The 15,219-nt window shown below is 35.0% G+C and overlaps 2 protein-coding genes across 3 annotated transcripts; one reads left to right on the plus strand and one right to left on the minus strand.

Annotated features, from left to right (window-relative positions):
* Positions 1–1,534: 1,534 nt before the first annotated feature.
* On the plus strand, positions 1,535–14,033 carry LOC138336562 (uncharacterized). Its single transcript, XM_069286074.1, has 2 exons — positions 1,535–1,824; positions 11,106–14,033. Exons 1-2 carry the CDS (start codon positions 1,726–1,728, stop codon positions 12,270–12,272), a joined length of 1,266 nt encoding a protein of 421 aa, XP_069142175.1. The 5' UTR covers positions 1,535–1,725; the 3' UTR covers positions 12,273–14,033.
* LOC138336719 (uncharacterized) lies at positions 3,447–11,050 on the minus strand. 2 transcript variants are annotated; one of them, XM_069286274.1, is made up of 3 exons: positions 10,561–11,050; positions 8,674–9,004; positions 3,447–6,408 (listed from the first exon to the last, which is right to left on the minus strand). In XM_069286274.1, exons 2-3 carry the CDS (start codon positions 8,996–8,998, stop codon positions 5,423–5,425), a joined length of 1,311 nt encoding a protein of 436 aa, XP_069142375.1. In that variant the 5' UTR covers positions 8,999–9,004; positions 10,561–11,050; the 3' UTR covers positions 3,447–5,422. The 2 variants fall into 2 exon arrangements, with proteins under 2 accessions (XP_069142375.1, XP_069142374.1); XM_069286273.1 differs by having other exon boundaries at positions 9,916–11,050.
* Positions 14,034–15,219: the final 1,186 nt, after the last annotated feature.

Here is a 15,219-nt window from a genome sequence, read left to right on the forward strand (position 1 = left end):
AGAATAATTCATGAAGTTTTATGCATGACTGATATTCATTAGAAAATTTCAAAATGAATAAAACATTTTCATTCATTTTGAAGAATTTTAATTAATATCAGTCATGCATAAAACTTCATGGATAATTCTTGACACATTGATCATGAACAATCATGAATGTTTCATGGATTCATAAAACTTCCTGAAGAGTTCATGGGAGTCATTTGATAAATAATCATGACCTTTTTTTCATGAACCACAATCTGCTAATATTATTGAAAGTTCATGAATCATTCATGAATATTCATGATGTCATGAATACCATCTCGCAGGGGGTAGATCGGAAAGATATATTCGATTACACACAAATAGCACAAATAGAAGGAATGAGTCGGTAACATTAACATTGTATCCAATATTTCATGAATTTAACATGGGAGTCTTTTACATGTGAATCACGACATAATAATGCGTCTCAAAGGTTAAAAGATACTTACTGTAACAAATTAATGTGTCGTGAGTACAGTCATATTTAACATATGGCTTAAATAGATATGTATTTCGCCTACAATTTGGTTCACTAATAAGCGCCCACTTTGTTACAATTGTAAATCCGCCTGGGGCTCATTACACGAATACCGTATTTGTATTAATAAACAAATGCAACCTCGATATTGAAATTGAAAGCATGTGCTTAGTTAATATTTAACTGTCAAACATTGTCGTAATATCTCAGCAATGGTAATTTACGCAGGAAATAACTTCTTTCATTTAAGTATTCTATCTATACTATCAAATAATCATAGTCTCTTGCTTTCTGTAAGAAATTCCCACTGTAACACAATTTCTGCACTCCGCTAGTTATTTAATGCACGAGTTCACCACAAATTGTGAAAGCCCGTGCCTTTAGATATTCACAAACAATTCTTTCCTAAAAATACAAGACTTGAGAATTAAAAAAAAAAATATATATAAAAAACTATTCACATGATTACATAATGACAGTTTAGATAAATACGAGACGTGTGCCTTTTTTGTCCAATAAACTTCCCTACACTGACTTTGTATCGTAAAGATAACCTTATCAGACCTCTGAACTACACATGTATCTTCTTTTTGAAAATCATAAGAGACACTGTACTAACATCAACTTATATTTTACAAACAATCACACGCAATATGTTATACTTTTACAGTACAGTAAGGGGACTGCATACTAATGTATTTATCATTTAAAATAAATGCTAAAAATTAGGTTGACAGGTAAACAATTGGTACAGTACTTGTATGGATGGAAAATGTTATATGGCTGGTAAAGAGCCCTACAGAATCTGTTTGAACACCACGTGAGAATCAAACTTTAAAAGATATAAGAGGTCATCTCCATTAGGATGGAAGGTCATTTGAAAGGTAAGACCGTTAGATGGACGTTACTGCAAAACCATAAAAACTTAACTCCTAGTACACATTGGTGGTAACATGATCTTTATGTATTCTCTTCCTTCTGACAGTATAAACGGGGCCGAAGGACAAACTAAAAGTGGAAACCAGTCAAGCGGCACGGGAAAAAGGTAACTTGTGAGATTTACTGTGCCCTTTGGGTAGTAATGCTCTGTAAATGATATATTATTTTACAGAAAAGTCGAGACAATTATATTTTGATCAAATGTCGGAGTGCTTATCAACGTCGAGATGTCATACATGTGAATCTTCTAATTTTATCTGCTGCTGTACAAAAGAGGTTGTATGTGTCATTTACCCTCATCCCCTGCAAACATAAGGATGGCAACCTCAACACGTTTATGCAGGGATGTAGTTGGATACCAGCTTCACCATTGTTATACTGTAAGTAGTGTATACTGTATATACATAAAATCACAGGTATCCTTCGTAACTGCCCAATTCGTGTGGTGGATTTTGTGTTTGTTTACCACCCGTGTACATGGAACTGAAATCAAAAGTACTTCGGAACGTTGAATGAATATTTATTTGATTTTAAATCCTGTCAACAGGTTCCCGGTTGCACATAAAACAAATTACAACTTCTAATTACTTAAAATAAAAAGTAATGTATTTACTCTTAAATAATACTTCAAGAAAAGTTGAGTATTTGCTAGTAAATTGATTTTAAGTAATTTTCAAGTAAAACAAATACATACTACTGAATTTCCACGGGCAAGCGAAATTTCGGTATTTGTTTTCCTTATGTAAATATAAAGTAACTTCTAATTCATTACCTATAAAGTAGCTTCTAATTCATTGTAATTGTCTTACAATTAGTAATTGTTTTACCTGTTTCTTGGTATTTACATATAATTAACTCATATTCTGGTACTTTATTTACTTGGTAATTCATTTTCGTATTTTCAAGTAATTGATTTATCTTATTTACTTATACTCTGCTATGTTTACTTGTGTCCTGTTTATTCATTTATGTGGATGGTATGGCGCAATAATTTTACTTCTAAGCATTACATTTTTCTATTGTATATATCCCTTCCTATAACAATTGATTACTCTCGTTTACTAAGATCCACACCAAATTGTTGGTTTATCATCTGTACCGTTGTTTATTTGGTCGGGTGCTTATGTGATTGTGATATATCAATTTATTGCTGTTGTTTATAACATATAAAATTCACACCAAGTCGTTGGTTTATCATCTGTACCGTTGTTTATTTGGTCGGGTGCTGATGTGATTGTGATATATCAATTTATTGCTGTTGTTTATAACATATAAGATTCACACCAAGTCGTTGGTTTATCATCTGTACTGTTGTTTATTTGGCCGGATGCTGATGCGATTGCGATATATCATGCACAATGCTGTTGTTTATTACATCAAGAACCACACCAAGTCGTTGGTTTATCATCTGTACCGCTGTTTATCTGGTCGGGTGCTGATGCGATTGTGATATATCATGCCCAATGCTGTTGTTTATTACATCAAGAACCACACCAAGTCGTTGGTTTATCATCTGTACCGTTGTTTATTTGGTCGGGTGCTGATGCGATTGTGATATATCATGCCCAATGCTGTTGTTTATTACATCAAGAACCACACCAAGTCGTTGGTTTATCAACTGTTCGGTTGTTTATTTGGTCGGGTGCTGATGCGATTGTGATATATCATGCCCAATGCTGTTGTTTATTACATCAAGAACCACACCAAGTCGTTAGTTTATCAATTGTTCGGTTGTTTATCTGGTCGGGTGCTGATGTGATTGTGATATATCATGCCCAATGCTGTTGTTTATTACATCAAGAACCACACCAAGTCTTTGGTTTATCATCTGTACCGCTGTTTATCTGGTCGGGTGCTGATGCGATTGTGATATATTATGTGTATTGCTGTTTGTTAATAAGATGATATAATATACAAAATATACGTCGTGAAATAGTGGTAATGATACCACTTTCATTATTGTTGTTTATGCATGCTCCACATAAAACTCGACACAAATGTGTGAATTGAAAATGGCCATCTTATAAAGATGATAACATCTTATATAAGATGACGGTTTATTAAAACTAAACCATGTTATATGTGTAAAAATCACATGAAAGTTATCAATTAACACATACAAAATAATGGAATGGTCATAACATCATAATAATTAGTACTCCATATCCAATTAACACATACATTGTAACTGGAGACTCTAAAAATGACCATTCCAATAAACATAGCTGTTCTCTTACAAATAGAGAACAATAAAGATAAAAAAATTAAAATTTACAAATTATTACAAAATATTTTCCCTATTGTGGGGATTCGTCAGAATTACGCCTCAGAATTACGCAAAAGAGTCAGATTCGACAGAAATACGCCAAAATGACGTCACCCAAGATGATGCAAAAGAAAAGCTTGTATTAAAGGGAGGGAAGTAGGGTGGGTTTAAAACTTTCCGAAATTGTAAAAATTAATCGTAAAATGAGGTGAAAATGATGGCGCCTGTGAAAATTTTTTGCAGAGATGAAGCTTAATATAGCAACCAATCAGCAATCAGTATTAATATAGCAGCCAATGAGAGAGCGCCTTATATTGGGGCTCTACACAGGGTAACTATAAGAGGCCACATAAAGGGTGCACATATGTATATATGGCTTAAAACAGAAAAATACAAACTTTAATTATCAATAATAATGGCATGTGTCGCTGCATAAAATAAGCTATATGCATAGCTCGCATTTATGCATGCTCCACATAAAACTCGACACAAATGTGTGAATTGAAAATGGCCATCTTATAAAGATGATAACATCTTATATAAGATGACGGTTTATTAAAACTAAACCATGTTATATGTGTAAAAATCACATGAAAGTTATCAATTAACACATACAAAATAATGGAATGGTCATAACATCATAATAATTAGTACTCCATATCCATCAATTAACACATACATTGTAACTGGAGACTAAAAATGACCATTCCAATAAACATAGCTGTTCTCTTACAAATAGAGAACAATAAAGATAAAAAATTAAAATTTACAAATTATTACAAAATATTTTCCCTATTGTGGGGATTCGTCAGAATTACGCCACAAAGTGAAAATGCTGTCAATCTTGCACTTGCAAAAGAGTCAGCATATTCACTGCCCCACAAAAAAGGGGAATATTTATAAAGCAAGCAACTGAAAATTGACAATTACTGAAGACAGTATAAATTATATAAAAAATTATCAAGTTATAACATTTCCGGAAAGACTGGCCAAAATTGGTCAGTGAGTCTTTAATTATAAAGTCTTAATGAGTATACATGTACAATAACTGTACATAGCTGCCATGAGACCAAGATCCGAAGAAGAAACATGACGTGTCGACGTGCCCAATGAAATACTGAAGCGTTAAAACAAAGTTCAATGACTGCATATGTATAACTGACCGGCTCAAGCAAGACAGTCCACAGTTGCAGTAATGCACAATCATATTGTAACCGCAAAATTGCATAAATGTTTATAAATGGACGTCTGGCAAAGTCACTGATGCAATTGCACACATACACAAATGTCCATAATTCTTTGCGTGTTGATAACTTCTCGAGACAGGTGCCATGATAATATTTATAAAGTAATGAGAATTACACAATAAGAAACAAAATAGGAAAAAACTGAGATTATATATAATAATCATAATGCACATATAATGAAACATTTATACAGCAGAGATGTACACATAGATCCGAGACCGGCTCAAGCAAGTCCCAGGATCACACAAGAAAATAAGCAGACAATTCACAGTAAAATCATTTTGATCCTAAGAATACTAATACATGTATAAAAACATATCAAAGAAAACAGATAAAGTTAACAAAATGTACCTCAAAAATTAAAGGTTTCTAATGCAATGACCGGCTCAAGCAAGTCAAAGCAATCACAACCATGGACCAACCAATAATAACCCGCTTTCAAGAACCAATATATAGTTGTAATGATTACGTAACTATATTAGATCTGACATATTTCCTGAACGCGGCTGATTTCCAACGACCCATTGAACAAATCTTGGCATCAGAACACCCCTGCTCTGCAGCATATGAAGCTGCTCCTATTCGAAAACTATGCCCCTTGTATCGTGAGCTGTCCAATTTACAAAACGCTAAGCAAGCATGTAATTGTTTGTCAAATTGAGATCTGGTGATTGGAGAATTATCACTTCGAACAAAGAGTGATCCCGGTTGGTTTCCTCTGAGTGCTAAATACTGTATTAATGATAATGCTGCTGACACACGAGTTGGACCATGACCAAATACAATTTCATGTCTTGTGTTGTTAGTGTTATGTTTGAAACGTTGGAAAATGACATGGATCTTACTGTTATGAGAACCGCCTTCAATCTTAACATCTGACAGAAGAAGATTATTGGAAGAAGACGTTGAAAGTGTAATTTCACCTATTCGCGCGAACGCATTAAAAGCAAAAAGGAACATGGCTTGAAACAAAATCTTAAAATATACAGTAGTAGAAGTCATAGATGCAGCATGAACTATATCATCAAGAATGTGTACAGTGATTGGCAAACGCATATCAGCAGTGGGATGCAAGCGACGAGCTCCCGAGATGAGTTTTTTAACCAAAAATGAAGATGTAGGGTCAGCATTGTGCAAAAGTTTATGAGCATAGCCTATTGCAGATAAATAAGTTGAAATGGTTGAATGTGCAAGCTTTTGATGAAATAAATGTGCTACAAAAAGTGCTATATGTGATGTAGCAACATTATGACCAAATGGGTCAAAATGGTGAAGGAATGCAAATGTGTGGAAAGCTGTTAGGGCTTTATTGTACACTATTTGAGTAGCTGGAGCTAAGGACGAATTCAATAAGTGTCCAATGATGGAAAGAAGTTCTCGGGTATCAGGTGGACTGGAATTGCAGTCGCCAGTGGGTCTGCTTTTGGAGCAAGATCCTTGAATCTTTGTATCTGTAACCGAGAAAGGGAATCTGCCATAGAATTCTTGTGACCAGGGACATGTTTGGCTCTAAATGATAAATTTATCTTTAAGCATTTTAAAACTAAGCATCTAACCATCTTTAAAAGCATGTTATCCTTACTGGTTTGCTTATTTATAACTGAGACAATGGCCTCATTATCAGTATAGAAAATTACCACATGATTTGCCCAGAGATGACCCCATAAAAACACAGACAGTAGAATTGGGTAAAATTCGAGAACAGCAATGTTATATTGCTGGTATTTCCCAGGGAATCTACCACATAGCCACTTGGATTTGAAAACCGCTCCAAAACCAACAGTAGTAGAAGCATCAGTATATAATTCGAGCATAGCACTAGTTTGAAATTGTTCATTCATAAAAATTGTACGCCCATTGAATGTTTGCAAAAACTTCAGCCATAGTAACAAATCAGCCTTAACTTCAGATGTAATCCTAATATGATGAAAGGACTTAGGAACACCTATAGTGAGATTTATTAGTCGTCGCAAAAAGGGACGCCCTGGTATCACTACTGAGCAAGCAAAATTCAGAAGCCCTATTAAAGATTGAAATTCCTTTAGAGTGGATTTGTCCTTTTGTAAAAAGGACTCTACTACATTTGTAGCTTTAAGGACTTTATCCTGTGGTAGGGATGCGGTAGAAGTGAGGCTGTTAAGCTCTATTCCTACAAAGGACATGCACTGGCTAGGAAGAAATGTCTTTTCTTCGGCTAATGGTACACCTATGATTTCACACATATGCATGAATGAATTGAGGGAAGACAAGGCTTTCTCATATGTAGCTTCAATAAAGAAAAAATCATCCAATATATGAACCACGTGAGAGCAACCTAACTTATGAATTGCAACCCATTCAAGTGCTGAGCTAAATGTTTCGAAAATTTTGCATGATGAGGAGCATCCCATTGGTAAACAAGTGTCATAATAGAAACTGTTACGGAACGAAAAACCTAAAAGGTCATGATCCGATGGATGGACTGGGATGATTCTAAAAGCAGATTTTATGTCTGTTTTCGCCATAAAAGATCCTGAACCACATTTTTTCAACTGATTAATGGCATCCTCAATGCCAGCGTACTGAACAGTGGAGAATTCTGAAGAAATGCCCTCATTTACTGAAGAATTATCTGAACTACACCTAGGGTATGACAAATGGTGTATCAAACGGAATTCACCCGGTGTCTTTTTAGGGACAAGGCCAAGGGGAGATAACTTAAGATTTGGCAGAGGAAGAGAGGAAAATGGACCCTTAATTCTGCCTAAATCAATTTCTTTAGAAATTTTTTCCTGAACTAAACATGGGTTATCTAAAGCAGATTTTAAATTTGGGCTTTGTTGATATTGTCTCTGACCTTGATATTGTAAACTAAAACCTGATTTAAAACCATCTATCAAATATTCATTGATTGATTCATCATATCCCTGTAAGTAAGAAGCAAGCTTTTCTGGATTTACTGGGGTAACAGTACAGTGTTCAGAAGAAGAATCGACCAAATTTTCATTTGCTATTGTTGTAGCTTGGTTTTGAATTGGAAGACTCAGAGTGTTTTGATTTTGTGTTGTCGCATTTAATTGCAGAGTGTGCTCCTCCACATTTGGAACATGTGTGTGGATATCTGCAACCTCCACAGTGGACCCCTTTGTTAAACTTAAAACAGTAGCCGGTTTGGGGACGAAAATTATTGTTTTTACCAGAATTGGTAAATTTGCGTCCAGACGATATTGTCTTGTGACGCGAAGTCATTGCTACGCAATACAGCTCTTGTTCTAAGGCCCCCCATTCCAAGTCCGAAGCTGTTTGCTTCAAACGCCTAAAATTAACATCATAAGTATACCAGCTACCGCCTGAAGTAGCGATATTCCTGACCACATGTTGGTATGTGGCCAGACCCTCAGTACATTCTGGATATTTCTGTCGATAGACAGACGAATAAATGCTAAAAGCATCTGTCCACCTTTCGATGGTCAGATACTTTTTGTTTGAAGCCTGAGACAGACCAACACTACCATTATTGTCCAAATGAATGGTGTATTTCAAATCGCCAGCTGGCTCTTCTAAAATCTGGGACATTTCAATAAATTCCCCATTCCAAATTTTTTGTTGGAGTTTTGGAGCAACCTTCTGATATAAAGGTCTGCATGAAAGTTGTGGTGGTCTGGCCACAGGCTCGACAAAAGTATCAGTAATAACATGATTAATCCTATTACTAGAGGCAAACTGATCATTGGCACCTGTCTCATTTCTGTCTTCAAGTCCAGAGGTAGGTACCGGTTGTGATGAAACGGAGAGCCTGGCTGTCTCTACAGTCTGATCCTGAGTAGCTATAGTATTAGCATCTTCAAGCTGTGATGCAGATCCTGCAGCAGCTGATACAGGAGCAGATGACGAGGGTGCAGCATTACGACGCATCTCCTGTAATACTGCAGATGTGACGTCTGCAGTGATTTGCTTAGTCACAGCTGCCAAGGTTGCCACGGTAACATTATCGTTATCAGCCATGGATGTTGCTTTTCTTTTTCTGGTGCTGGCTGGGGCTGTTTGCTTCTTAGGAGCCATAATCAGCTGTTAGAAGAAATACAGAAAATAAGATTTACAATTAAAATGCATACAACTCAACCGAACTTGGAGAATTGTGTGTATTACACTAAACACATAGTACACTAATGACTAATTAAGTCAAATTAATAAATATGACTGTGAAACAAGCCATATATATAAATATATATGTAATGTATATATACAGTCACTGTGCATAATTAATCTTTCTGAATTGATTACAACAGAATAAAATTATGAATTAAAATTACTGCAGGAACTTAAGACCTAACGGTGTCCTGCAGTTTGAAGTATATATATCTTACATGTATACAGGAACTTAAAACCTAGCGGTGTCCTGATCATGATTATTAATATATAAGCAATATGGATATACAGGAACTTAAAAACCTAGCGGTGTCCCAATTGTTAAATATATATAACAGGAACTTACAACCTATCGGTGTCCTGTATGGTATATAAAAACATGTAAACAGGAACTTAAAATTTAGCTGTCCTGATCATGATTTTTAATATATAAGTAATATGGATATACAGGAACTTAAAACCTAGCGGTGTCCCAATTGTTGAATATAACAGGAACTTAAAACCTAGCGGTGCCCTGAATATTTAATTAGCTAGCATTGTAAAAATGTCAGAAATATCAGTCATATCATGTTACAGGAACTTAAAACCTAGCGGTGTCCTGATCATGAACATACAAGTGATAAACAGCTGCTATGCTGAACATGAATTGTACATCAAGGCCTATGCGATTAACCACATAAGCAAACACTAACTTATATTTAGGCCTATAGGGCCTATATAGCATGGTTAATAACGGACCGTAAAGTTATTAATCAATTATAAATAAATTGTACGGTTGGTATATAAGATATAATACGTAACAGAGGTATGAATAATTAATCAAAACCCACCTAACGAGCTAAATTGGGAACATGCATGCATAAGAGCCAGGCGTATGCTACGATAGAACTTCTTAGTCCCTTCTTTGTTTAGGTGGCAAAGGTCATCTAAAAATAGATTCAGCGGACTGTCGTGAATCCTCCTATGTCCCCAGAAGAATAACCCCGGATATACATGCACCGAATCTTTAAGTATACAGTTAGTAGCAGCCCTCCTGTTCTCATAAGAATTAGGGGAAATTCCCCTTGGACCAGGTCGTCTAAAAATATCACAAATAAACACAACCGGAACTCCAAAGTTATCACGTAAACACAGGGAGAAATCAATGATATCCCTCGCTATTGAGTGCGGAGAGCGACTCTCTGTACATAAATCATTTCCACCGACTTGTAAAATTACAATATGTGGCTGCCAACGACGAAGTACAGATGCTAATTGCTGAGAAGTTTGTAACTTAGGGACAGTACCCCCTGAATATCCAAACATTTGAATGTCACACTGACACAAATCAAAATCCGGAGAAAGGGTTGAGTCATGGTGCATGCTATCGCGTAATCGTCTCACAAAACTATGTCCAATAACAAAACAACGGGGTTTGAAATGTGCCATCACTAGCAGGTGAGGAGGAAACACATGCGATTAATTAAATCAAATACTTATGGTATGTTCGTAGGCAGGTCAGCAAGTGGACTGTGTCGTCGACATCGTGGTCAAAATGTAAACACACCAATCAAGTCTTCCACAAATTCCCGAAGTTCTTCAAAATAAGTGCTTCATATCGCTGATCAAAGTTCTTACAATAACCTATGATATAGGTAATCACCTCCGTAAGCAGGAAAGATTGAATATTGTTTTAAAACTTTCCGAAATTGTAAAAATTAATCGTAAAATGAGGTGAAAATGATGGCGCCTGTGAAAATTTTTTGCAGAGATGAAGCTTAATATAGCAACCAATCAGCAATCAGTATTAATATAGCAGCCAATGAGAGAGCGCCTTATATTGGGGCTCTACACAGGGTAACTATAAGAGGCCACATAAAGGGTGCACATATGTATATATGGCTTAAAACAGAAAAATACAAACTTTAATTATCAATAATAATGGCATGTGTCGCTGCATAAAATAAGCTATATGCATAGCTCGCATTTATGTCAGAATCTTGTTAATTGGTTTATCATACTATAATGTTGATTATTTCAGCGCCGTGTTGCTGTTGTGATGATCTCTTTAGCTACAGTGATGATCATAGGACACATACATACGACCACCACCGTTGATAACAAACTACTGGATGATTCATTCAATGAGACATTAGAAAATATGAAATGTTTTCAAGAAGTAGTCATCACATCAGACACAACTGAAAAAGAGACCTTACCTGGTTTGTCAGTGATTCGAGAAAATAACCATGACACAAAATACATCGTGTATGACTGTAGTGATAAAACAGGTGTATGTGGAGGCTGGTCCGATAGAATCTCGGGTATACTAACAACATTCATCATATCCCTACTCACACAAAGACGGTTCTATATCAATTTCAACAGTCCGTGTACATTGCAGAATTACCTCATCCCTGCACAGTTTGAATGGAGGTACGACACATCTTTTCATTCCAACAGAACGCATTTTTATCAAGATCTTTTCTTCCATGAATACAAAAATATAAAAGCTTATTTCAATGGCAGTAAGGATATCAATATGTACTTCAAGCATGATGTGAATTTTCTTCGAACGAACTGGGACTTTACAGAAGACTTTAGAAAAAGACCAACCATTGGATGTGAAGTTCCGTGGATAACGAAGCTCCAATATGCTGATATGTATCAACAGTTATTCAATTTATTATTCAAACCCGCACCAGTTCTAATACAGGCTTTGCGAGATCATAATTCAAAGCAGCGTACACGTCCTAAGCTTGCATGTGCTCACGTACGTCTAGGTGGTACGAAATTCATGGCAGATGACAAACGAGAGGACAGGCCTTTAGGAGTTTTATGGAAATATTTTGACCAGCTGAACAAAACAGAATATGATATGTTTGTTGCCTCCGATACAAAAATGGTGAAAGAGTTGGCTAGGAGACGATTTCCAAGAAATATAATAGATACTCCGGGGACAGTAACACATATAGATAACCCTGATAACGACCATCCATGTGAAGGATTTCTGAAACAACTGCTGGATTTTTATATATTGGCAAACTGTGATATACTCATCATTACCAGAAGTGGATTTGGTATGTTAGCAGCCTATGTTAGAGAGGTTGATGCAGGGTTATACTGTTGGAGTGGAAGGTATCTCAGACCCTGCTCTAGACACACCATCCATAATGTATTTCCTGGGGAAATGTTAGCACCTTCTTGATACCACGGAAGGTTAAGCAAGCAATCCTGATTCTTTAGGATCGTTTATACGTCAGTGCTTTTACTGAGAGTTTAGACATTATGGAGCAGTTTGGACCAGGATCTAATAGATGACAATCCCATTCTGGTAAATCTATGCTGTAGGAACCCTGACATAATCCACTGATTTAAAGTTGTATAGTCTATAACTTTCGCTCTTTTTGTGATAGTGAAAACTGTTTTAGTGTTATACACATTTTTCTCCGTCTGTTTGAGTTTAAACTTTCTAAATTTACCACATTTTATTTAATAACGCTGCAGCACAGGAAGTATTTTTGATTATAAAAGTAAAACATCTTTTGAATGTGTACACGTGAAAAATAGGCTCGAAAGAAGCCGAATCATTCCGAACTCTTCCGAACATCGTCACGACAATTTCGAAGTAAAACGAGAGTTGTGAAACCAAGAGAAAATGTCAACAATTGTTCAGAAACAAAACATGTGGTCGAACTCAGCAGACTCTATCTACAAGGAAAACAATACTTGCACATTACAATGTTTGATACACACAATATTTTACGGCAATGTGTAAATTTGATGTTACCAGCATGATTTTCTCATATTAGCCAGAAAGAAAACGTAAACAAACACATGTGCGCTTACGCTAGTTACCTGGCTCACCACGTACAGGTCGTGTCGAGCGTCAGACACGCTATACGATTCTGAATCAGACAAAAACCGAAGTTTTTTTAACCTGGCGGTGATTGAAGGCGCTTTATTCAAAACCAGGAATATATGATCCCTAGATTTCGGCTCTCTTATAGGCCGACATATGCTTTCGGGGAGATAAATCATCAAGTTATATGTCAATGTTTAAATATCAAATGTTTTTGTTACATATCGTTATAGTGAAATTAGCAGCAGTATAACTTTAACAAATACTTCTACTAAAATTGATAGTATCAACTAGGAGTACAATAACTGTTGATCACTTACTTACTAGGTAACAAATACTACTACTAAAATTGATAGTATCAACTAGGAGTACAATAACTGTAGATCACTTACTTACTAGGTAACAAATACTACTACTAAAATTGATAGTATCAACTAGGAGTACAATAACTGTTGATCACTTACTTACTAGGTAACAAATACTACTACTAAAATTTATAGTATCAACTAGGAGTACAATAACTGTTGATCACTTACTTACTAGGTAACAAATACTACTACTAAAATTGATAGTATCAACTAGGAGTACAATAAATGTTGATCACTTACTTACTAGGTAACAAATACTACTACTAAAATTGATAGTATCAACTAGGAGTACAATAACTGTTGATCACTTACTTACTAGGTAACAAATACTACTACTAAAATTGATAGTATCAACTAGGAGTACAATAACTGTTGATCACTTACTTACTAGGTAACAAATACTACTACTAAAATTGATAGTATCAACTAGGAGTACAATAACTGTTGATCACTTACTTACTAGGTAACAAATATCAAATATAAAATCATTAATTGTAGAACATAAACGGACCGTACATTCGTGATATCATTCTTATAAACACAGGATGATACTATTGGTGAATCTGAACATGCAATGGTTAAACAACAGAGTATATTCAAACAGATATATTATGTGCATCTTATAGAAATTGTTTGCACCCATTAAATAGACAATCGGTTCTGTCAAATTCAAACTACGAAAGCATATCTACATAGAAATATTGAGATTACATGATTGTATGTATATATATGTATATATATATATATTTGCAATAAAAAGATTAAAAAGATAAAAACGTTTTTCAAAACCGTTCGTTTTACTGTGATATAATTTTATCGTGAATCACAAATGATCAGTATGAACATGTACAGCAAAAACAATACTATGTATATCATGTATATCATCTAAAGTTCATGCATGATTACATAGGGGGCACTACAATGTCATTTGCTTTATCACCAACTGGGTTATAAAATGGTACATTACTTTAAAATATAATTTGATACAGTATCTTACCAACTGGTTTATAAAATGGTAAAGTATTTAGTATGTTATAGTTTTATTTCATATGTTACATACACATCCCTATAGGTTAGATTTTTTAGGTTATTTTTCCATAGACCGAAATAATTGTAAGTTAAGTTTTCTGACGCCATACATACAAAACGTTTTCACGGGAAATTTAAAAGCGGCACAGTCACTGGTTAAACTGAATTATTGGATAAGATGTCAATGCGCCAATGAGTGTGATAATGCTTAAATATCTCAAGGGATATAAAATGGTACACTATTTCCAAGAATTAGATATCACCATTCAGAATGATTCACTACTTTAACATCAAAATAAGATTGTTTCCTGTTGATTAAAAGCGTGTTTATAGCATGTAGTATGCGCGATTGTTTGATTTCACAAAAGCATACACATTTGTCAGGAAAATATCGGCTGTAGATTATCACATACAAATATGGCATATATGGGACGTTCAGATTGATACCAATGTGTAACACAGCAATCTACGAATCAACAGTAATATTCAAGTACATCGGTACTTTAACAAGATTTAAAGTCAACTAATTTTTCATTTGTTTCAACCTTATACGTCCGTCAAATAGGTGCTCTTGCAGCAATTATAAGGAACACGTTTATGACGAAAATCCTTACAACAAATCCGTGGTCATAATATGTGGTTTTATTTCCCGTCAATGTTCTTAAAATATGTCTGTACTATGTGTATAACGAACTATGCTTCTAACCCGTTGTAATTTTATTGGTCCCCAGAAGTTTGTTATATCCCTATAACTAGTGAATATACAAAAAACACACACCAAAATCATGAAAGTGTATACAATTTAAAATGAGTAAATTAGTATTATAAAGATAAAGAAAAAACCCACTATAGGATTGTTGAGGAAATGCAATAAGGAATTGATTGTATTATTCTTT

This window comes from Argopecten irradians, chromosome 12, assembly GCF_041381155.1.
Source record: "Argopecten irradians isolate NY chromosome 12, Ai_NY, whole genome shotgun sequence".
Taxonomy (NCBI): domain Eukaryota; kingdom Metazoa; phylum Mollusca; class Bivalvia; order Pectinida; family Pectinidae; genus Argopecten; species Argopecten irradians.